Source organism: Uranotaenia lowii, chromosome 2 (genome assembly GCF_029784155.1).
Source record: "Uranotaenia lowii strain MFRU-FL chromosome 2, ASM2978415v1, whole genome shotgun sequence".
NCBI lineage: Eukaryota > Metazoa > Arthropoda > Insecta > Diptera > Culicidae > Uranotaenia > Uranotaenia lowii.
The window spans coordinates 6,147,825-6,173,586 of record NC_073692.1 but is presented as its reverse complement, the minus strand read 5'-3'; the positions used below and the strand labels follow the sequence as shown (position 1 = coordinate 6,173,586).

Below are 25,762 nucleotides of genomic sequence, written 5' to 3'. Positions count from 1 at the left end.
TGTTGAGTGAAACTCCATCCGTTTCGTCTGAACATTGCGAAGCGTTGAAGGAAGGGCTATTGCTCGGTTCGTTCCCTTTTTCGTCGAAACCCCGAAAAGCACCTGACGAATTAGTTTGCGAAGTTGTCCTTGAAATCACTCCGGTTTTCCTGGCTGGCCTTCTTCCTAAGTTCGCTGTTGCTTTAGTTTCCTCTCTGACATTTGGTGGACCACGCATAATAACTGCACACTTTTCGCGTTGACAGATTTCGTAACACGTTTGTTCTTTCTCCCGTCAGTGTCAATGTCTTCATTGCTTTTTGACAGAAAATAATGTTTTCTTCAACGTCCGTGCCTGGCATGACGATTGATTGATACACGACGAGGAATGTGGTAAAAAAAAGTGGGACTTACACAAAAAGTTGCACGAAATAACTAATTTCTATATATACTTCCTATTACTGAAAAATTAGATTCTAAGCAAGCCTTGGTTGAGTGCGGTCGTGTTTTTCTCGCCCGTGCAATTTTTTTGCGTTTAAATTCTCGGGGAAAATAAAAGTTCATATTGATAATTTCTTATTGCAGTGAAGTCCGGTGTGATCGAAATTTATTCTGTAAATTTATTTCGTATGATTGCTTAAACATTTTTTCCCGAATTGAATTCTGAATCGTCGTCCGCCGATGGTAGTAACAGTGAAAAGTCGTGGCATTATGGATTTGAAAAAGACCGCAAGTGTCAATTCGTTCTCTTATATTTATTCCATGGTTATCAACACCCGTGTGGATGGTTTCGCATCGTAGCATCTCTCATTACATCGAAAAATTGGTGAGCTCTTTCCATTTTTATTTGTATTTTTGTGTTAACTTAATTTTTTTTTCTTATTCATCAATCCTATCTGCCAAGTAGGATTTCCTTTAACATGAATAACCCTTCCCCTTCCTGTCTGAAACAGCACCTTTATCTGTAGGGTCGCATGAGTTCTCTTGCACCTGAAAAGTTTATTCAGCTGTTTAGACTATCCCTATATGATTACATTGACTTGCCACGGTGTGCATTTTGGTACCATATTGATTCTCAATAACAACACTCGAAATTAGTACTGAATCCAGGTACTCTTTTTGGCGTCTTGTGTTGGATTTGATTGTTAGTTGTACCTCGTGTATCAGCCAATGCAAGAGGTGTGTAGTCACCCAATGCTATGCTATGCTATGCTATGCTATACTTCCTATTACTGAAAAATTAACGACCTTGTTCTAGTAATAGATTCATTTATGTTGGGCGCCAATGTAGCGGGTAAAAGACTCTTTAAAATTCTGGTGCAATCTGTGGCTAGAACAAAAGGACAAATTTAAATCTTGTGAGTTAATAGAGTTTTAATTTTGGTATTTTGCCACACACCATTGAGAGAATCGTAATTGGAAACTTACATGCACTCCAGCAGGGCTGCTCGTGCCCTCGTGATATCGACAGCACGGACGTTTCTCTGCCCTCGACTAGCATCCGCTTCATGCGATCTTGCGCACCCTCTCTTCTCGACGATTCCTGAAGGTTCCGAAGAGATCGCCAAGGAACCTCGGCCGAATGTGACTGGGGTCATTCACCAAAATCGTCGTTCTCCTTTTCACTTAGCTCAACCGATACTGCGGATACTGCCCAACTGCGATACTGTGACAAGTCCTGGGCGCTCTCAGTAGCCGGATGACGTTGCTAATAGCCGTCGATATGCTAGTCACGGTCCGGAGTGATACAACCCGGAACGGTGGAAACCGAATGATGGGGACCTGTCCACTCTGGGGCGATCGAGCCCTGACGCGAATTCGCACACCGATTGAGCCCGGATCCGCGTAAGCGCAGCACACCATCGGGACTCAAAGTTTTTTTGCACTCGGCTCTGGTTTTTCTCCCCCGAGCTCCTTGTGGCCACGTTTTTCACCCCGGATTCAGCGTAAAATTTTCTTTCCGCACGCGGCGCTGGTTTTTCTTCACCATTCTCGTGGAAAATTTGTCATTTCCCTTTTTTTCTACTTCTCGTTGACGTTTAAGCTCCTCCCCGTTTTCTCGCCAGGCAACTTGAGGCTTTCCGGGCGTCGAGAGATTTTCTTGCCATCGATACACGCTCGTTTGCCATAACTTTATTTTGGGTGCTTTAATGCTACCTCTTATTGCTAGCGCCGATGTGGTCTAGCGGAAAGGCTGGCGCGAGTCTGGTTCTAGTATGCCAGGCGTACTGGGTTCGATTCCCGGTATCGGCAAGGAAAACTTTTGGGTTCGAATCCCATAAGTGGCCGACAGGTAAGATGTGTTTCCCTATATATAATTGACTATATAATATATGTAATAAGAATGTAAATTAGCCCACCTGATTGACTCGTTCTTCCAAAAATATACATATATCCACACATTACATTCACTCCATAACAGTTCATACGAAGCCATGGGGCCCGGGTATGGTGTACGCGTTGCATTGGAGATTTGTCGAACCTAATAATCTAAAGAAGGCATGTGAGCACATACTTAGGCAAAAACTGCGGTGAATCCGTGCACCCATGGTGGATAACCAACATACAACATACATTTAATGCTACCTCTTATTGCTTTCTTATCAGCTTTACTCAAAACGTTACATGCACTTCAGTGGTGTGTGCCTCTTTAGCTTATTGTTTCGATGTGTTTTAAATTGGAATCGACTCACTTTTTCGAAGCTGCTTTTCCAGCGGTGCAATGCTTCTCGCGCTTCTCAGTGTTCCATCGATGGATATCATACGAAGGATACGTCGATACCGATAGGTTGATTTTCCAGTAGCTTTCTTTCTCCTAAACAGTGACGCTGACGTAGCCGAATTGACGACATAAGAGGCTGATTGATTTCACGCACTCCAAACTGGAAGCTTCCGATGATTGACCGGCTGTGGCCGGCGATCTGTCTGCCCGGCCCTTTTGCTTACCGGAATCTGCTGGTTGTTTCCTCCGTTGGGTCTTCCGGGTTAGATTGGCTTTCGCACCTTCGCCTCTTCCCGATGCGTGTAACCTTCGTGGCCAATTTACGCATACTGTGGGTTGTCGTGTTTGATGAAAAATAGACTCGATACAGTGCGCCAAACCTAGTCGAACAAGTTCACGCTCGGTTTTGTTTTTAATTAAGGTTGGTTGGGGGTTTGAACTATATTTTGAATTATTATTATTTTTAATAAAATTGAGAAGTGTATTGATTGAGGTTTTTCCTGAGTTTATAGTTCGAACTCTCTGCGATCTTCTATTGCTAAGCGTGCCTAAGCTGCCTTGAGGACTAATAAAGGGAGTCCCTATAACGTCAGTGGGAGTGGTAGGTTTTATAAGGCGTCGTACACAAATTACGTAACGCAAAAAACCTAGTATTTAGACCCCTTCCCCCTCTTTGTAACAATAAGTAACGTTTGTTAGGACCCCCCTTCTATAGTTACGAAACGCCAAACCCCTCCCACATATTTAATTTTTGAAATTAAAAGTAAAAGTACACAAAGTAACGGGGGTTCTCATCTGCACACTCATTTGGGGGAACACTTCAACAAGTGTAAAATTGACCCATTATTGCGAACCTCCAGGATCTGTCAAATAAGGGGTCATTTTGTTAGTTCAATATTACACATTTTTTGGAAAAGCCCGAATACGCTTCAAGACGGGTAGTTTTCAATCTTGTGAAAATGTCGCCGTCATCTGAGAGGAAAAAGTTGTTGGCAAAACAAAAAAAGGCAACGTCGGATTGCAGTAAATGTTATTTTTTTAAGTTTTGTGTTGTGAATTGAATAAAATCAGTTTTCATTTACAGGGCCGGACATGAAAATATGGCACAAAATTTCGAACGTTCATTGCTGGCAAGCTGCGAACCAGAGGAAAGTGGAAATGATCGACGCAGCAAAAATCCATGGCGCATTCCACTGATAAAGGTTAGTTCATTCGTCTAAATTCAAAATAATAAATGCGAAAAAAATGGCATTTTAATATCTCCTGAAAAAATACGATTAATCTAATTGGTTTGAATTTTTTGCAGATTTTAACATCCTGTTGCCTGCGATGTTTTGCTGCTGCAGTTTAAATTTCAACTTTAAAAAAGTGTGTAAAAGTGTTTCAATATTTGTGATTATTGAATAAAATATTTTATATTTAACTTGCTCTCAATTATACTTTTTTTGCATGCAACATTTCATATCACACAACAAACTGCTCACATCCCCACTGAGTGGGCAAACGTTTTAAATAATGTGTAAATTTGACTCGACGTCAAGTGTAAAGCCTCTGTACACTAGAAAGGGTACAAGGGCTTTACATGAAAAAGGAGTTGACCCAGTCTTATCCGATAACGCATCAAAACTACACTATATGAGGTTGCCCAAATGAGTGTGTGGGCTCCTGTCAACGGTTATAATAACAATGGGCTTGATCTCTTCTTGATAACTCATGATCTCATCGAACTCTGGTAGTTCACACACCCCGTTGAAATCCAGTCCACGAGAAAAAGTTGTTGATGAACAGTGTTTCCCTGAAAGCACCTACTTAACCACCAGTGACGCTTTCGAACAAAGGGTGCGTAGATTTGCTCGCCAAAAAAAGAAGATTACAATTCTTTTCTTAATGTTTTTTGTTTCCATTAATTTGTTACGTAACTGTCTCTCCCGTATGTATGAACGATAAAATATAATAGGCAATCCAGAATTGTCGCGTTGTTGAGAAGATAATGACAAATTCGTAGGTGAAAATGTGTGAAAGCTCTTGGCCTCATCATGAAAGGAATTTATAGAATAATCGATTTGGAGACAAGGAGTGGTGTTAATGGCCAATCTGGCCGGTTTCGGAATGAAATATTTCAAAGTTATCTAATCGAGACTTGCGACATATGAAAAGGAAGCTCTTGGATTCATCATGAGGGGAATACAAAGGAAAATCGATTCGGGGACAGAGGATTTTGACCATGGCTGATCCGGCCAGTTCCGGAACGAAATAGGCCAAAGTTATCGGATCGAAACTTGCGGCATATTGGGGGAAAGCTCTTGGTCTCATCATGATGTGAGAAAAATGAGAAGTGAGAAATGAGATTGACATTTCACGGCTTACTCCTCGAGTCTCAATTCTCATGTTGCTTCCCACATTTTCCTACATGATGAGGCCAAGATCTTTCGTTTCATAAGCCGTCTCCAAATCGATTCGCTATGGATTCCCTTCATGTTGAGGCCATGAGCTTCCTTCTCATATGCCGCAAGTCTCAATCCGATTAATTGGAAATTCGTTCCGGAACCGATCAGATTGGCCATGGCTGCAATCTAGTATTCCCGTATCGATACTCCTCTGGATTCCCTTCATGAGTAAGCCGAAAGCTTTTCTGCAATATGCCGCAAGTTTCGATCCAATAGCCAATTGTTATTTGCCGGACCGCTTATCCTTATTATTTTCAATAGCAACAAGGGATTGTTAAAGAAATATAATGTCGGGATTCATGAGTAGATCCTGTACTAATGTCATACATCAGGAATCTTTTGAATCCTTATTTTCCTCAGATAGGGAAGAATGCCTCAATATGGTAAATATACGGACATGTCGAAAGCTTTCGATGCAGCAAGAATAAAGGAACCTGCATCCTATAAAGCGTCCTCTGGAGTGCCTCAAGGTAGTCACTGGGGTCCACTTCTCTTTATTTTGTAAATGAATAACTTACCTGACTTTTTAAATGATTCATTCGTTTTGATCCACGCCGATGACGGGAATTTATTTTTACCCGTATAAAAGATGGAAGATTGTAAGAAGCTTCAAAAAGATTTGGACGCGTTCTCTGCTTTTGTGAACGGATGCAAGCTGAAAGTAAACATCTCCAAATGCTCAACGATTTCGTTTACCAGAAGCAAAACTCCGATCCTGTTCAGGTACTCCTTTGGCGGCGATGACATTTAAAGAGTTACCAGCATATTGGGCTTATGCGTCACTTTGGATTCCGGATTCAGTTTCAGAGACCACATTAATAACTTAATATCGGATGGACTTGCACTTTTCGGTGTAGTCCATCCGATATTGCTACGCTCACGATTGACAGCTAACACCAGCAATGTGGTCTTAACAAGACCAAGACTTTACGCTTCTGAGAATCGCCGAACAAACTACAGTCGCAACGAACCAGTCCTTAGGTTCATGAGGGAAATAAACAGTGTTAACAGTGTCATTGATTTCAATTTGAGTTTATCTATAATCAAACATCTTTACATTTTATTATTAAGAAGACAACTGTATGTAAGATAATTTTAAGATAGCCGGGATGACGGGCTCAGCCCATATATCCGCCAATAAATAAATGAATAAATTCCCCAATAAAAAGTGATTAGCCAGAATTTTTGTTGAAAGACTCAATAATAAAATACTCAACCAACTATATATCTTAATATTTGACCATTTATGATCGGAACCTTCTGTTTTAATTTCATTTTTTCCAAACAGCTAGTCCCACTGTACTCGAACAGGGCCTTGTAAGTTGGCTCGTTCTGTTCATGCGAGCATATCTTTGGGGTTGACCACAAAAGCGAGCACCCCGAAGATATCAGCTGGCGTTATTCCCTCAAGGCAAAAGGGATGGCTTGGCTTTGTCTCCACTGCCCTTCCCTCCCTCTACTACTACTGCTGTTGCTGGTTGGTGGTTCTTCCGTTTCCTCGATGGACTCGAGTCACGCAAAGCTTCCCCCGAGATAACGAGCCAAGCCACAGGCCAGGGCAGGCTTTCTAGGCGATTTCAACGTTGTTCTATATACTTTGTGTATAATGACACAAAAATGTCCAATTGATAAAGTTAGAGGGGAAGGGCCACCCAAAAAGAAAGTAGAAAGAAGAAAACGAAGATCTCTCCCTCGTGTATGAAATATTTAGACTAGGTTTTACGTAGTTAAACACCCCCCTTCTGCTGACCGAATCGATTAACGAATTGTTTCCAATCGATAGTTATGTAAAGAGATAATCACTCAATGGAAGTGCCTCTGCTTTCTATTGCTTCTGTTGAACTCCATCGGGAATTTTCATTCATTTTTCTTGAAAAAAATATGAACAAGTACAAATCCACCCCACAGCTCGGAACAGTGCGACCGAAATTAAACTGCGAAGCCATTAGCAACACGAAAGAGGAAGAAAATCAAAGGAATTCCGGACCGGAAGCAGGGCTCAATTCATCGTTCCTGATCCCGGCGTGGTGGCGGCTTCAGCGGAACCATAAATACGCGACTGTGTACAACCGACATGTTCCACGCCGATACGGTTCTTTCCAGTAAACAACTCTACAACAGGCAATGTCCCATTTCTTCGTCGACAAGCGAAAACCTCCTGTGGAGCAGATAAAAATGGCCCTGCTGGCATGTTTCTACTGTGGGTGTGCTGTATTTCATTAATCATTTGAAAATCTGTGATAAGAATAGTTCTGAAAGGTTTTGTTTTTATAATTACAAAAAAAAAAAACATTGAACTGGCAACTTTGCCTTTTAGATCAACAATTGTGGCTTTGCTATTATCTAAGATTGGGTTTTGAACTTTTCAACTGGCAAAACTTTTACCGATCGAAGTATTTCAACGATGCATCGAACAGCTTTTATGAGTCACGAACGTTAATCAAATAGCTAGGGTAGATGCATCTATACCGTTAACTGTTGGAATTTAGAACATATTTTTAAAGCAAAAATAATAATGAATGTTCTTGCCATTCTTATTAACTGAGCATAACAAGGTGACTACAGGCCCTTAGTTTAAATATGATGACCTTCAGCAGGCACGGAATAAAATTCATGAGATTTTGTTTTGATTATAATCTAAACTAAATAGGTTTAAAAAAAAATATATTTTGGTCATCAGTATTACTGATTTATATTTTCAAATAAATGAATATCAACCGCATTTTAATAAAACCCTTTTTAAAGATTTCTATGTCACTTTTGATTTGAGATTTCTGACTGAATATCATTTCCAAAAATTGGAGTCAGAAATCTAAGTTACGTAGTGACATCAAAAATAAAAAAAAATGGATACAACATTTAAAAAAATTGTGTAATCTGCGAAAAATTGCTAAAATCTTTCATCTTTGACGCACTATATTGTGTGAAAAAAAAGCTCAAAATTTTGTGAAAATAAATAATTTTATAGCCACTTTGGCCAGATGTTGTTGGATCAAAGCAATCATTACGTATTTGAATTTCCATTTTTATATGATTGATCACAGCAATCGTTTTCTAGCTGGTGCATTATGAAAACCATGAAATTGTCTGTTGTGAAGTTCGTCTAGGTTTTGTTCTCAATAAAGTGACACTGTAAACTAACAGTACATTACAAGTTATATTCTTGAAGTTTTCAGACAAAACAAATTGGCAGCAGCGAAGATTAGGAAATGAAGCGATGGCGATATTCGGGAAGCAATTCTCCGGACGGCGGCGTTCCTCCAAAAGCTAGCGCAACAAACCCCACCACCTTGCAACCCGGAGCAAACACTAGAGGTCTTGGCAAAGAACATCAGTGAGTTTTTCTTCGACCCGGAAAATGAAATCAATTTTGACAAGTGGTATAGCCGGTATGCGGATCTCTTCGAATCGGACGCCAAGAACCTAGACGATGATGCCAAAGTTCGATTGCTACTGAGCAAGATGGACACATTCAGTACGTCAACTATATTCTGCCATAGCTTCCTCGAGATGTCAATTTTGACGATACCGTCGAAATCCTTCGGAAAATCTTCGGAAGGCAGACCTCAATCTTCAACAAACGCTATCAATGGAAGACATCATCAGCAACGGCGGGAAGGTCAACAGTACCTGTGAAGATTTTGACTTCAAAAACGTCAAGATTGACCAACTCAAGTGTCTGGTTTTCATTTGCGGTTGCAAATCGCATTGCTGCACACCGACATCCGAACCAGGTTACTACTTAGTTTTGTTCTCAATAAAGTAACACTTATAGTTTACATTACATAACAAGATTCATTCCGGAAGTGTCTAGAAATAAAAGTTGTAAAGTAAAATGGACTCCACGCAAGAAGAACGGGCCTTTAAAATGCTTCGCGGGCACCTCGAAATTGATTTGTGTCCCCCGTCGCAAATTGTATTATACTTTTAAACAATGCTTATTATGCCATAAATAATCGCAATTTCTTCCATGGGAAATGAAGATGGAGAAACCTTCTTTCTTTGGAGAGGATTTGGTTTTAGAGTAAATCTTCACAGATTCAATTTTTTAGTGATAAATGTCAATTTAAATGTATCAAAAGCTTTAAGATTATCAAACAAGATTGCTTCTCATGATTATATGCATATAGTTTAACAAAAAATCTATATCTTTCACTTGAAATTTATGTGACATGTGGGTGCATTCACCCTACCGTATCATAACATGAAATCCTTCCATTATTTTATTTTTACCTCATTTCCCATTGTGTTTGCACTTTCGTACGTAGGTGTAGCTACACAAAGGTCGAATGTAACCGAATCAGAATATCTAAGCTGTGATTAAAGTGAAGCCAAATGGGCGAAGTTTTTCACCGGTTCGTGGGCAGCTACTAGATTACACTATTAAAACGCAACCACGATAAGTTCCTCCTTCACTACACCGGTAGAGCCCCCAAATACGGGAGACCATAATTTCCTTAGTCGACTTCTTCCGAATCAACCGGAACGACTGCATCGAAGCAGTCCGCGCGAATTTGAAGGCCACCACCACAAGGCGGGAATCGTTATTATTATTATTGTTATTATTATAAAACGCCCAGTCGAAGCAGGCGCTTCTACCAAGTTTGACCTTTGATTGGATTGGTCGGGAAAAGCAGAAGCGCGGATGCGAGAGGATGGAAAAATAACAAATTGTCTGAGGCTTATCTTTCCCAATGGCGCCTACTTGTCTGCCATTTGTAGCTTTTGGGATACGGGCATAACCTTAGCGAAGCGACATCATGGCGCGCTTTGATAATTTGATGGGAGATTTTTTAACTGATTCCCGCGGAAATTATGTTATCTCTAATGTTTTTTTTAATCCGATAGTCGATATTTGGGACGTTTTGAAAATCATTATGACTAGTCATCTTTAAAAACAAAGGATAAGCTTCATTCAGGTTTAAGTCCTGAGGAAAATGTACACTGTTTTCCGTCACTTTGCTCAACCCACATGTCAGTATTGGTTGTTCTAACTGTTTACAATGTTCAAGTTGTCCAAGAGGTAACCAAACAATCACGGCTTTTGTGATTTGTTTAGCAAACGACGAGAAACTTCCGCATCGACATCACTGCAAGTAGGCTAGGCAGCACAGAGTTGGTACGAACAAATAGGTACTACATACTTAGTAGTAGGCTGTGCTTAAAGATTTATCGGGGTATTCTGTTTGAAATAAAAACTTTGGTAGTGTCATCTACTTGACGATCTCTCAGCACGTGCAAGCGAGTCTAATCACAAAAACAGCTGATGGAACTAAATTTCATGTTTACCGATTGCTCGAGTAAGTTCAAACAGTCCAACGTCTGTTCTCTGTGTAAAAATAAACTGGAGAGGATTTCGCACCATGGATCTAATGCAACGTGCCTTTTGCTCGAATCTTTTGTAATCAAATGGTATAGCCTTTGAAAACGGCGAAAACAATCTGAGGAATGCGAGATAAAATGTCTTAGATAAAACGTGATTGAAAATTATTCATGACTTAGAGCTAAAGTTGTGGAATATCATAAAGCATACTGGATTCGATTTCTAACGACGGTTATTCGATAGTAAAATTTACGACAAGATATGTGCTACAATATAATGATTCAAATTTTCAAATACGAATATATTCGTTTTGGACTTAGGTTACTGCCTTGAGGATTTTTTTTTTTCAAGTTTGATAAGATAGTAGATTTTAATGCTGGTACAAGTTCAATTTAGATGAAAATTTTAATTTGACTCGTTTTCACTTTTCACACTTCAAATTCAGTTTTGATCATTCAATTGAACTTTTGACTGGATACTGAACTGACAAAACTACATCCAATTCCAATTCGATTGGAGTATCGATTGCTTTCGCTGGCGAAGCGCATTATCGCACATCTCTTCTGCCTGAACGCGTTTTAATTGCAAAAGCCAACAAAATCTGACCTATAATTATTATTGTACACACACATAAAATCCGGTTGTCTCAATTTGTAAACCAACAACTGTTTATCGATGGATGGACGCGACCATCTGACGCGGCAAATCGTTTGGATCTCTGGATTTGCGACGGAAAAGTGAAGGAAGACAAATAGATAGTGAGTTAGCTTAGTGGCCATACTGAGCAGTAGGCCAAGAGTAGCGTAAACAATCCCGTTTCTGGTAATTATAGTCGGAAGGGCTAAAATATAGTTTTCATTGCATTCCACAAGCGGAAAATGGATTAACTTTTCAGAAAAAAAAACTTAAGGAAATCTTTTTATAGAACACGTTTTTGTTGTACTTCAAAAATACTATTTAAAAGTAGTTTTCTCGGTAGTTAATTTTTCACAATTCATTTGACCCCTAAGGCCGTGTCATGCCAAATGTGCTGCATCAACGTCATTTCCTTCAGCAAGACCAGATGAGAATGTTATCCTCCCATCCAAGTTGGCCGCGCAAAACCGATAAAAAAATAAATGACCAGAAATTCGATACAATTTGATGATTAAGTTTGCTAAGCGATTTTGGACGGATAAAGAAAGAAAGACACGAGGAAAAGGCGGATTGTAAACAAACCATCGATTATCTCGGCAACGTGCTCTTGGTAAATAAGCAAAACGACTGTAGGAGGGTGTTTTTTTTTCGGCGGGAGTGTTGAAAGCATTCTGGCCAGTTGAAATGTTCCCCAATGCCAAATTACACATCTAGATATCTTCGATACCGGGAATGTATTTATTGCCCTATTAAAACAATCAACTTTTGTAGCTATAAGGAGGTGCGAAAAGAAATACCGCATTTTGACAGCTGTTAATTAGTTTTAAATGAGAGACTTCACTTTTGGTTGACTTGCATCGAAAGTTATGGCGTTCCTCATCTACGTTTTTCCTTGCGAATCACATTATGAATCATGAAATGCATAACTAATATTTTTGAGTGTTTGTAACTTCATCAATTTTTCATTGAGCTTAAGACATTTTGAAAAATTGTACTAGTTACATCCAAGGTTGCCGAAGGTTGCTGTGATTTTGCAAAAAAAAACTGACATTCTGTGATTTTATCCGGAAATTCTATGATGATTCTTTGTGATGAAGCATGAATTTCTTTAAAAAGTCATGAAGAAATGAGTTTATCTTCATATTTCACTCAAGGAAAATCAATAGACATTTTTTTAAACGAACACAAACACTCAATCTCAATCAAACTTGATGTTTCCTCGAAGAGATTCTTTTTATGATGGCTAGCATTTTACGAATGCTAAAACCACCAACCCATAGAAAATGTACTATGTATGCCGTGACCGGGATTCAATCTCATGCCCGCTGGCTTAGATGACTTGAAGGCTATTCTCTACGTCACGGGCTGCGGCTACATTAGAAATTTTGAACATGATTTTCCAAAATACAGTTTGGAGTCCAAAGTTTATGATAACATAACATATACAATTTTGGTAATCTGTGAAATCTGTAGTGACACAGATTCTGTGATCAAAATTTGCTTAAAATTCTGTTAATTTATAGATTTGTTTGTGATTTCGGCAACTTTGGTTACATCTTCAGTCTGAAAACTATTTCAAGCAAAATCTTTGCCTTTAACATATGACCGTGTGGTTTTTACAAAATATGCCTAACGAAGCACGTGCTCTCAATTCTCCCAGTGTTAACTATCGCTATTACGAACTTTGGGCGAAAAACGCGCCCGAATCAAAATGTTTATCACATATTACAATCATTATGGTTATGGCTATTATTGACTCAAAGCCTGACCGAGAAATACATTAAAACCTTTGACCGTGCCAACCTTTTCACCGCAGCTCTTTTACAATGTAATTTTATGGTGTCGAATAAAAATGAAAATTAAACGTTTGGGTCGTAAAAGTGTCTATCGACTGGGTGTTGAAAAAGAACGCAGTAGACCGGAGAATGAAGGGTTTGCTACAATCTAGAATGCCATGCAAAAAAAACAGTAATAAAAATCCCATAGCATAGTGGAGTGTGATTCCAGCCATTATAATATCTACTTTCACTACCGGTCAGTGGCTACTTTGTTCGAGCGGAAAGCTTGATGTCGTTGAAGCAAATGAGGCACCGTGGCATTTTGCAATGTTGCCTTGCTACTTTCTTTATTAAAATGTATTTCCATCATCTTTTTATTTAAGACCAACTATAGTTATTTTTATGCCACTGCGATTTCAGGCTCCATATAAAACTACCCTAACAAAATACTATTCAGAAAAAATACACATTTTCCGAGTGTAAAAGTGCACTCATCAACCTTCGACCTTTCCGTCGTATCTTCCCTGGGGGATGTTTACAGCCGAGTCAAGGTTGACCCCATCCGATGCACTTGTTCTGTGAACAGGTATCGAGATTAAAAGCAAACACCTTCGATGTGATCTGGTCACGCAAAGGTACCTCGACAACACTCAAGCCAGTCCAAATGGCGCTAGGCAAAATAGTCCTCCCCCTCTATCCGACAACCTTGGAATCGGAACATTTCAACAGGTGTACCATGTGCCCAGTAGTAACTCAGCCAGCTTTCCGGTGACAGGTACTGTGCCGAAACAATTTGGCTGTCATCGACCCAAGCAGGCGACGGATCGCTTCTCCTGCACCGATACAAATCGGCACCTGTAATTGAAAGCAATTACATTCCGCCATTAGCCCGACATCACCGAACATTTCTTCCCTCGACAAAGTGGCAAACGACCACGACCCACCACAAGCTATGGAAATTAGCCAAAAATGCTTTTTACGTTTCCATTGAAAAGAAAAACACTTTTTTTTCTTCCCTCGCAATTGGCACATTCTTTGGCTTTGTGTTTTGTTTCGACGTTAAGTTCTTGGCAGGGAAAGCGTAAAATTTCATTGAGGTTAAGTTCACCTGACACCCGACAACTGTCCCGATCCCCTTCTTGTTTCGAGTTTTCTTTTTTCTTCCGGTCCGACACGACATCAGTAGCGAGCGAGGAAAGCTTCAGCTCGTGCAATGTGAATGGAGAATAAATGAAAGCGGCAAAACGGAAATCCTCTAATAAGCGTGTAATGAATTCGCTCGCACCCCCAGAAAGGTGAAGGTAGAACTTTTGGCGGTTCATAAATCAAAAGCCGAATCTGTTTCCGGTTGTGATTCACTGGGTGTCAGCTAAGCAATGCAATGGTTGGCGAACTTTATAGTTGGTTTGTTTTTGGATTGTACTTTTTTCTATTCCAAAAGCACTCAACAAGTTTTTGGATGGAGTAAGCCATGATTTTTGGGCGACACACGCGTTTTTTTTCATCCATCAAAATTTTGAATTAAATTCGATGTAAACTAGTAAATTTAGAACTAAACAGTGGAAAACGATTGAATAAGTGGCCGACGGAAGTTCCAGGACTGATTTTTGCTTTGGTTTAGAATGCTGAAACTTGGTTAAGGGAGTGCAGAGGGAATTTTAACGACAGCCGGTACAGACTAGAGGAAAAGGTACAAAACACGAAGACTTATTTGGTGAGATCCAGCTTTTTCTACTTTTGTAAACGTTTATATTGTACAATTATGAAGGTCTTCATATGGATTACTATAAGAAACGTTTAGTAGGGAACTCCACGCTTCATTCCTTTCTTCATTGGACCGTTGACCCTAATGATTAGCACTCATACAGTGCATTCATGCCGTGATAACGAAATATCAACACGGCTAGCGCATCGATAGAACCATTGCGCGCAATAGGGAAGCTTTCTGGAGCTTAACGTACGCCATATTTTGCCCGTCCGGAGTATACGTGTTCACCACATGTAGACTTCGGACCAACCAGATTTCATTGTATAGGTTAAGGTAGTGCCACCTCTATCCCGGTACTACTTCTCCTAAATAATGAAATGTTGCAGGGTAAAGTATGGTGTACGTTAATAAGTTTCCTCGCAAAAATGCTCTTTCGCTCTTTTCAACATCTGTAAATTTTCTTCTCACTTCTCTATCCATCTTTGTCAATTTCATAACTACTTTTCACCGATATGCCGAAAAATAAATTTACAAAATTAATTAACGGTGGTTAACTTATCTTAAAAATTTCTTCGTTCCAGAATCTTTTCTGGTATTTGGCCTGGTCATAGTTATCCCTGCAATGCATATTTTATGTAACAGATATAACGTTGAAAAGAAAAATGAAGGCAATGCAAAAATGACAAAACTGACAAAAATGACAATAATTACAAATATTACAAAAATGACCAAAATGGCAAAAATGAAAAAAATGACAAAAATGACAAAAATGACAAAAATGACAAAAATGACAAAAATGACAAAAATGACAAAAATGACAAAAATGACAAAAATGACAAAAATGACAAAAATGACAAAAATGACAAAAATGACAAAAATGACAAAAATGACAAAAATGACAAAAATGACAAAAATGACAAAAATGACAAAAATGACAAAAATGACAAAAATGACAAAAATGACAAAAATGACAAAAATGACAAAAATGACAAAAATGACAAAAATGACAAAAATGACAAAAATGACAAAAATGACAAAAATGACAAAAATGACAAAAATGACAAAAATGACAAAAATGACAAAAATGACAAAAATGACAAAAATGACAAAAATGACAAAAATGACAAAAATGACAAAAATGACAAAAATGACAAAAACGACAAAAACGACAAAAACGACAAAAACGACAAAAATGACAAAAATGACAAAAATGACAAAAATGACAAAAATGACAAAAATGACAAAAATGACAAAAATGACAAAAATGACAAAAATGACAAAAATGACAAAAATGACAAAAATGACAAAAATGACAAAAATGACAAAAATGACAAAAATGACAAAAATGACAAAAATGACAAAAATGACAAAAATGACAAAAATGACAAAAATGACAAAAATGACAAAAATGACAAAAATGACAAAAATGACAAAAATGACAAAAATGACAAAAATGACAAAAATGACAAAAATGACAAAAATGACAAAAATGACAAAAATGACAAAAATGACAAAAATGACAAAAATGACAAAAATGACAAAAATGACAAAAATGACAAAAATGACAAAAATGACAAAAATGACAAAAATGACAAAAATGACAAAAATGACAAAAATGACAAAAATGACAAAAATGACAAAAATGACAAAAATGACAAAAATGACAAAAATGACAAAAATGACAAAAATGACAAAAATGACAAAAATGACAAAAATGACAAAAATGACAAAAATGACAAAAATGACAAAAATGACAAAAATGACAAAAATGACAAAAATGACAAAAATGACAAAAATGACAAAAATGACAAAAATGACAAAAATGACAAAAATGACAAAAATGACAAAAATGACAAAAATGACAAAAATGACAAAAATGACAAAAATGACAAAAATGACAAAAATGACAAAAATGACAAAAATGACAAAAATGACAAAAATGACAAAAATGACAAAAATGACAAAAATGACAAAAATGACAAAAATGACAAAAATGACAAAAATGACAAAAATGACAAAAATGACAAAAATGACAAAAATGACAAAAATGACAAAAATGACAAAAATGACAAAAATGACAAAAATGACAAAAATGACAAAAATGACAAAAATGACAAAAATGACAAAAATGACAAAAATGACAAAAATGACAAAAATGACAAAAATGACAAAAATGACAAAAATGACAAAAATGACAAAAATGACAAAAATGACAAAAATGACAAAAATGACAAAAATGACAAAAATGACAAAAATGACAAAAATGACAAAAATGACAAAAATGACAAAAATGACAAAAATGACAAAAATGACAAAAATGACAAAAATGACAAAAATGACAAAAATGACAAAAATGACAAAAATGACAAAAATGACAAAAATGACAAAAATGACAAAAATGACAAAAATGACAAAAATGACAAAAATGACAAAAATGACAAAAATGACAAAAATGACAAAAATGACAAAAATGACAAAAATGACAAAAATGACAAAAATGACAAAAATGACAAAAATGACAAAAATGACAAAAATGACAAAAATGACAAAAATGACAAAAATGACAAAAATGACAAAAATGACAAAAATGACAAAAATGACAAAAATGACAAAAATGACAAAAATGACAAAAATGACAAAAATGACAAAAATGACAAAAATGACAAAAATGACAAAAATGACAAAAATGACAAAAATGACAAAAATGACAAAAATGACAAAAATGACAAAAATGACAAAAATGACAAAAAATGACAAAAATGACAAAAATGACAAAAATGACAAAAATGACAAAAATGACAAAAATGACAAAAATGACAAAAATGACAAAAATGACAAAAATGACAAAAATGACAAAAATGACAAAAATGACAAAAATGACAAAAATGACAAAAATGACAAAAATGACAAAAATGACAAAAATGACAAAAATGACAAAAATGACAAAAATGACAAAAATGACAAAAATGACAAAAATGACAAAAATGACAAAAATGACAAAAATGACAAAAATGACAAAAATGACAAAAATGACAAAAATGACAAAAATGACAAAAATGACAAAAATGATAAAAATGACAAAAATGACAAAAATGACAAAAATGACAAAAGTGACAAAAGTGACAAAAATTACAAAAATTACAAAAATGGCAATGGGTAACAACACATGTTGGAATAAAATCCTCTTTGAATTGCTATTCGAGACTCCATGTTCAACCTTAATTTAAAGTTGTTGCTCCTGAATTATGTTGAAACATGAATACGATGCCTACAAAAAAAAAACAAAAATTTAATAATTTATATAAAATTACATTTTTATTTGAAAGGTGCAGGGTAAGCTTTTTTTCATCATAAATAAAACCTTAAACTTATTAATGTGTAGTTCTTATAATCATAACGTTTTAAACAAATTCTGTTTTTTATGAGTTTTAGAGATTACCGTTCGGTGTGAATATTTTATCGAACCGTTTCCAAGGCATGATGTGGATTTTCAATTTTCCACGATATCTACAATTTATCCAAAACACTAGACAATGCTCGTCGATCTACCGGTTTTTACAAAAAAAAAAAAACACGAGATATCAAAATCATTGATGATCTCTTTTAAAACTGTTGCTATGGTTTTTTTCTTCGCACATTTTGGTCTTAAGATGATGGGTTTAGTTTAATTAGAAATGTCTAAAAGTTGAAAAAAAATGATTTTCTGACTGTAGGATTTCACAATTTTTGAACTTATTCAGTTATAATTGAGCTAAAAAGATAAAATAAACCCAGGAGTTTTTCCAAAAAAAAAACCTTTACAGTACGGTGATAATTCTTACAAATCGATTCATTCCCAATAGACAGGAGAAGGCTTCGATCCCTCAAGGTTTCCCCACCATCACAATGGTAAAGAAACAAAAGCTGTGCATTCTACGCTTGTCGAAATCCAAACACGGAACCAAAAGAAGCCGAATCGTTTTTCCCATCAACAAACAACAGTCGTAAAAATACGATGGAGTTAATAAAATATAGTTTTATTCGTGCCCCGTGTCTCTGTCATGATTCGAGTTTATGACCCCATGGCTTCTGATTCCTTGGTTTCTGTTGATTTTTTTTTTTTTGGTATTGTTTTGATCAAGACCTTGGACTTGTGGAAATCATTTTCAATCTATGGAATTTTCTGAGTCCCGAACTGGAAAATTCACGATTTTTTCTCCATTACGAAACTGGGTAATTTACTTTTTTGGAATAAATTGTTTCGATTGCAAGTACCTACATTTGTTTTAAACTTTATTAAAATCGTGCTGCAATGCAATCAATACGTTCAGTCCCCATAATCGACTGAAAGGAATCTGTTTGAAAAAAAGGTGGCGAGAAAGTGCCAGGTATTTTCCAATAAATTCATTTCTTTGTTTTGTCACCGTTTCTCAGTTATCGGAACGGGCACGAATCAATACGCTCACCAAACGCCCCTTCGATTTCCCGAATGATGGCTTTTACGTGACCTGGATTATTAGGTTGAGGACTCCCGGGCGGCGTTCTTAAAATAATACGATCGAAAATAAAGTATTACCTGATGTCGGTGCCGTCGGTGCTTTCAACTGTTTATCGTGGGTGGCGCACTTCTCCAAGGACAGTTTATCCCTCGATAATGAAAAAAAAAGAACACACACCGAATTCACAACGGTTGCTGTAAAAGGAATCTAATCGTGTGGAAAAAGACAAAATAAGGCCACTTTTTATTCCGCTTGGGATGAGTAGGAGCAAATTATTCCGGCAGATGAAGTACCCACTCAATAATAAATTCGACAAACCAACCCAACGAGGTTCTTAACACTGTTTGGGGGATTGTTTTTTCGGGTTTCTAGCAATCATAAAAGGAGGTTTATTTTGAAAAATTCAAATCAGTAGGATTGAACCTTTAAAAAAAACCTTAATAACTTCTATGCCAAAATTCCAGCCAGGCTATTTGACTTTTTTTTTCAAATCAAAGAACGAATTTTAGTTAAAATAAATGAAACATTCTTTAAGATGTACTTTGGACAAGTTCCGGGTCGAAAATATACTTAGTCAAACGTTTCTTTTCGAGTCACCCTACTGATTTTGATTCTAACAAACGTGGACACGTTTCAACAGTTGAGGGAAACGAAGAGCATTATACATTTATGGGTCTTGGGATTGGAACGCCCACGTGGCTAAAACAACCTCACGTAAGACCCTTACAGGAGAAGGAAGAAATCCTGGACTCTCAAGGCTTTTATCACATGATTACGAACCAATTGAAGGTAATCAATGAGTGGGCAAAAGGTCTACTGCTATTTTAAGAATATATAAGAAATAAATTACTTGAGATTAAATTTTCGTTAACAGGTATTTATTTCGGGGATCGATTATAAATAATTATTCAAGTCGCGACTATATTCGAAAAAAAAATCCAGTAAATAGAACTCAAAAGTCATTTGTATTTTTTGTCATTTTTGTCATTTTTGTCATTTTTGTCATTTTTGTCATTTTTGTCATTTTTGTCATTTTTGTCATTTTTGTCATTTTTGTCATTTTTGTCATTTTTGTCATTTTTGTCATTTTTGTCATTTTTGTCATTTTTGTCATTTTTGTCATTTTTGTCATTTTTGTCATTTTTGTCATTTTTGTCATTTTTGTCATTTTTGTCATTTTTGTCATTTTTGTCATTTTTGTCATTTTTGTCATTTTTGTCATTTTTGTCATTTTTGTCATTTTTGTCATTTTTGTCATTTTTGTCATTTTTGTCATTTTTGTCATTTTTGTCATTTTTGTCATTTTTGTCATTTTTGTCATTTTTGTCATTTTTGTCATTTTTGTCATTTTTGTCATTTTTGTCATTTTTGTCATTTTTGTCATTTTTGTCATTTTTGTCATTTTTGTCATTTTTGTCATTTTTGTCATTTTTGTCATTTTTGTCATTTTTGTCATTTTTGTCATTTTTGTCATTTTTGTCATTTTTGTCATTTTTGTCATTTTTGTCATTTTCGTCATTTTTGTCATTTTTGTCATTTTTGTCATTTTTGTCATTTTTGTCATTTTTGTCATTTTTGTCATTATTGTCGTTTTTGTCATTTTTGTCATTTTTGTCATTTTTGTCATTTTTGTCATTTTTGTCATTTTTGTCATTTTTGTCATTTTTGTCATTTTTGTCATTTTTGTCATTTTTGTCATTTTTGTCATTTTTGTTATTTTTGCCATTTTTGTCATTTTTGTCATTTTTGTCATTTTTGTCATTTTTGTCATTTTTGTCATTTTTGTCATTTTTGTCATTTTTGTCATTTTTGTCATTTTTGTCATTTTTGTCATTTTTGTCATTTTTGTCATTTTTGTCATTTTTGTCATTTTTGTCATTTTTGTCATTTTTGTCATTTTTGTCATTTTTGTCATTTTTGTCATTTTTGTCATTTTTGTCATTTTTGTCATTTTTGTCATTTTTGTCATTTTTGTCATTTTTGTCATTAATTCACTAATCACTAATCACTAATCGTACTTCCATAGCCAGAACTTATGTCTGAGTCCCAAAGAATAATAAACGTGTCTTATTATTCTTCTTGTCTTTGTTCATGTCTTCAATTATTTTAACATAAAAACATTAAAATGATCAAAAACACAAAGTGGTTGGGCCTACCATGGAGCAGAGAACGCAGAGACATCCGGAACACAGGAACAGGAAGAAACGTGGACCACCAGTACCATACGTTTCAAAGGGGCAATATCGTTGGAAGCATGCTAAGAAAAATGCTCCTTGATGAAGTAACCATACGTAAAGTGAAGAAACTCATCCGATCACTAGGACCATTCTAAATAAAAGGGCTGGAAATGATTTATTTTGTACACAGAAATCCTAAGCTTAAGATTAAAAGAATTTTAAAGATTATATGTTATAAAAAAAGGATCTTAAGTTTTATTTTCATTGCTAAACTGTTGAGGATTTCAGTGTACAATCATTTCTGGTCATCGACCAAGGATAAAGCGCCTTTACTCGCTCTTGAAAATAAAAAAAGAGAAACGGAAAATATAAGTAGATCATGAAACCTTTCGAGGTCTGTTAAGAGCTCGAAAAGTTTCTTTTTTCATAAAAAATATTCCCCCTCACATTTATTCTGCATGATATATGTACAACAAATAGAAAAAATCCTGGAAATATACTCCGCATGCCTTTTAAATATCGGAAATTTTAACATTATAATGCAATCTTCTTGTGCATACAGTAGTCAGAGAACGGGCTCACCCCAAACGTTCCTTATGCTTTATGTACAAAAACTATATAAAATCATACAATACAGAAGATTAGAATTGTAATAAGGTTGGATCTCACCAAATAGGTCGATGCAAACATTCTTCGCTGATTTGGAACCATACATCCAAAAGCCACGATTTCTCATTTTTTTTTGTACTATCCGGTGATCACACATGCATAATATTAGGAAAAACCACATCACATTGTGGAAATCATGTTATTTCACTATCATATGAACCTAAAGCACTTTCTTTGAAACCCAGATTATATTCCACCTTGATTTTATAAGTTTTCTGCGCTTTTGCTTTTATCCGACGTGGTTAGAGTTTGTCTTAATTAAAATTTTCTTTTTCACTTCATTTCATGGACAGAATGGTATGCTTTTAACACTTCGGTCTGCTCATAATTCACATCGGAACCCATTCCGATTAGCTTTGCACATTTAAGCAAGCGTTGAGAACTAATATTCTGCACTTCATGTTGTCATGACAATGATTTTTTTCTGTTTATAACTAGCGAAAACATTCACTTTACCGCCATGATAATTGCTGTGCTGTGATAACTAATTGCGTAGATTTTTCCGAAATGATCCGATGTAATGTACAACACTTAAAATCTCTTCTTCTGTGGGGGAAAATTTAATTTCACTCAATCACGGTTTATCGAGCTTGTTTAAGAATTTATCAATGCCGTACAACTCTTTTCTCCACACGAACGCAGACATTATCCAACTGCTGATTTGTCACATATTTCATCCCAAGTATCTTTATCTTAAATCCCTTGAACTTTTCCTCAAACTTTATGTTATTCTTCACCGGTAAGGCAAAATAAAACTTAAAACCAATTCGAAATTAAGGGGTTTGATTCTTCGGACACCACATTCTTGGCCTGGAGTTCCACTGTTTCTGAATACGCTGTGAACTGTAACTGGTAAGCACATCCAGTGTAAGCTCCATGTTGTAAATAGAAGCTATTTTATCGAAATTTATCCACGTTTATCTTCACTTTTCGCGATTTCAAGTTAAAATTTGGAAATTTTTCGCGACAGAACAAAATAAAAATACGTGCGCTTCGATTCAGCCAACGCCTACTCCGCTCTCCATCCTGTTACAGACCTTGTCATTTTTGTCATTAATTAAAAAGAAAACATTTCTTCGAAGCAAAGGAAAATGTATTTCAATCTAAGTAATTTTTATATGTCCCAAAGGAAAAAACCCTTTGTTTTTACGGCATTTTCCTTTGAAAGTAATTTTTATTTTTCTGCCTGTAGGTTCTAATGCCATAAGTTGCCGACAGGTAAGATGTGTTTGAATGCATCTGGGGCTTATCTGAGGAGACTATTCATCTAATGTGTTTTTTTATGGATTCATTTTTCTACTAGTATAATCCAACCGTTTTTGATTTTCGAAAAAAAAATCGAATTGATTTCAATATAAAAACATTCCGAACTGAACGGGTGAAATTTTCCGAACTGGGACAGTATGGACTACTAGATCAGCGTGCCTCCGTGAATCAGCAACAGTGCTGTGTCAAGTGCTCGCATTAAGATTCAACTCGGACTAACGGATTGGACCGCGTCGGCTTCCAGCTGGATTGGACCGACCAAAACAGATTCGCGTCCACTTGAAGCCGGTCGTTTTCTCGCAAAGTCATTGCACCGTTCTCCAGATACTGGGAACGGATTGTTTGATTGTTTTTATCCACAGTTTTTTTTCGAGTGTGTTTGATATCTTATCAGTGTAATAACTTATCCCCGAAGTAACTCGTTGAGATTCACTATGGCTCAGCCATTCTTGAGTAAAAATTAATTTTCTGCAAATATTATCATCTGAATGAATAAATTAATTATAAAGTTGGCCTTTCATATCGCAATCAGTTACCATGGCGACAAGCTCATTCATAAAACGTCAGCTTCTCGGGGCGGGAAAAAAACATTCGCAGAAATCATCAATGGGGAAAACGTGGCAAAATGAAATCAAAATTTCCAGGCAGATACTTGAATATTTATAGGAAAATTATGTTAATGATGCCTTGTTCTGGCCGCGCTTTTTTTTTTTGCAAATCCAAGGCATCAAAAAAGGATGAAGTTCATGAAACGGTTTACCAATTCATAGGAGGTCACCTTTTTTTCCCGGAATCAGCAGAAGACACGCAGTAAAACTTCAACGAATGTTGATTGTCTTTCATTACATGAACACACACAGCTCACCTCATCTCGATACCAGTCAAGTGTCAGTCAGTCAGTCAGCCAGTCACTTGACATTTTTGACATTGACATTGATGCGGTTGAGATATTAAATGTCAAGAGCTTATGTTTGTTTATTCCGATGTATGGTGGTATCGAAAGATCGTTTGATTGATATGAAATAACCGTAACATTGTATGTATTAATAAAAACTGTTAAGTTATAATAAACAATAAGTCGTTCCTAAATAATTAGGTCAAGGTTTTAAACTATCTGCATTTCATTCTGTGCTATGAAGTTGTTTTCAATGCTACTAAAGGCCCAATGTTTTTTCAACACGCTTGAACAATAAAAGCACGAAATTCCGTATTGTTTTTTTCCCAGCACCACTCGCAAATTTCCAAACTCATTTGTCGTAATTGAACTTTTTCTTTCGGCAAAATGGCAAACAATGCAGGAAGAATGACACGAGAAAAACCAACAGGAACTTGCATCTGCGGCATACAAATTATTCGAAACTGGCCGAAAGAAAATTGTCTGACTTTTGGGCTGGCAGCAGAACAAAGTGTATAGCGTTTTTTTCTCCCTTCCAGTACCTACAGGAAAATTTATCTATTCTGGTTGCCGTTTGGGCCAAGACAAATAGTTGTGTTTTTTTGGGTGTTTTCAACTTTCTACTGCAACTGGCATCACAATAATGGAGCATGATAAGTTCGCAATTGGTCAATTTAGTAAGCAGCTGACATAACATTTATCTTTTTTATGAATAGTCTTTTTTTTTTCAAATATTAACTTAATGTAAAACAAAATTATATGTCTTTTAATACTCACCGGAAGACGCCGACAACGAGTGGCGCATCGTCGTGAAGGCTATCGAGCTGATTTCCGATTCGGGGGACCACATGTTGGTACGGTTTTTTTTCAACACAATTTTTTAAAACTTTTTACCCATACGAGTATGTTCTGGGTGTCAATTTTCACCGGTTAAAAACCTTTAAATCAATAAATGCTGCACGCTGCGAGTTGAACTTTTAAAACATGGCACATGCGGTTTCTAATCCTATGCTGTTACTTCTAGCAAGAACCAATCGATCGGCATACGAAATGCTACTCACAACAATACTGTAACACGTTCGACGAAGAACAGGAATAGTAGGCCTTGTGTGAAAGTTTACTGTTTTTAAATGCATATCTTTAGTTGTGCTTTTTTTGTTGCTAGACGGACTACTTTGATCACTGGAGAAAACAACAGAAAAAAAGAAATGAATGTCAAATGTTTGTCTGACACCGGTTGCGCAATATCGTTAGAGCATCTGGAGATGTTTGTCTACATTCAATAGTCTTATCATCCGAAGATACAGGTAAGTTTTCCGCATGATTTGGTAAACTTATCATCGAGCGACTGCTTTCAGTGAATGAGAAACTTTATCTTGTTTGCATAAGATAAATAGACGTTTGGACGTGACATTAACAAGTTTCATGAGACTAAGATAAACAAGAACTTTTGATCCGAGAAAATTTCAATTTAACTTTGATCAGCTTTCAGCACAAGGCAATTATATGGAATCACTCACAACGAAAGACGTCATCCCAAGCAATGATCGAAGAGTTAAAAAAAATTGTCTACCCGTTTATCACAAATGAAGATTTAATCAGACAAGCGTCACCCCCAAAACCGTTTAATTGGTATAAGACATCTGATTACACTGTCGTGCGCGTGCTTAAGACGAAAAAAAAA

General features: G+C 36.2%; 1 protein-coding gene across 5 annotated transcripts in view; it reads right to left on the bottom strand.

Moving 5' to 3' along the window:
• Window positions 1–25,762, bottom strand: part of LOC129745513 (apoptosis-resistant E3 ubiquitin protein ligase 1) — a 78,609-nt gene that overhangs the window by 31,747 nt on the left and 21,100 nt on the right. For 3 of the 5 annotated variants that reach the window (XM_055738624.1, XM_055738625.1, XM_055738623.1), the window contains exon 2: window positions 24,856–25,260. The exons of the other annotated variants lie outside the window; for them this stretch is intronic. In XM_055738624.1, coding sequence (XP_055594599.1) covers window positions 24,856–24,928 — 73 coding nt within the window. In that variant the 5' untranslated portion in view covers window positions 24,929–25,260. The remainder of the gene's footprint in view (window positions 1–24,855; window positions 25,261–25,762) is intronic. 5 annotated transcript variants of the gene reach the window in all.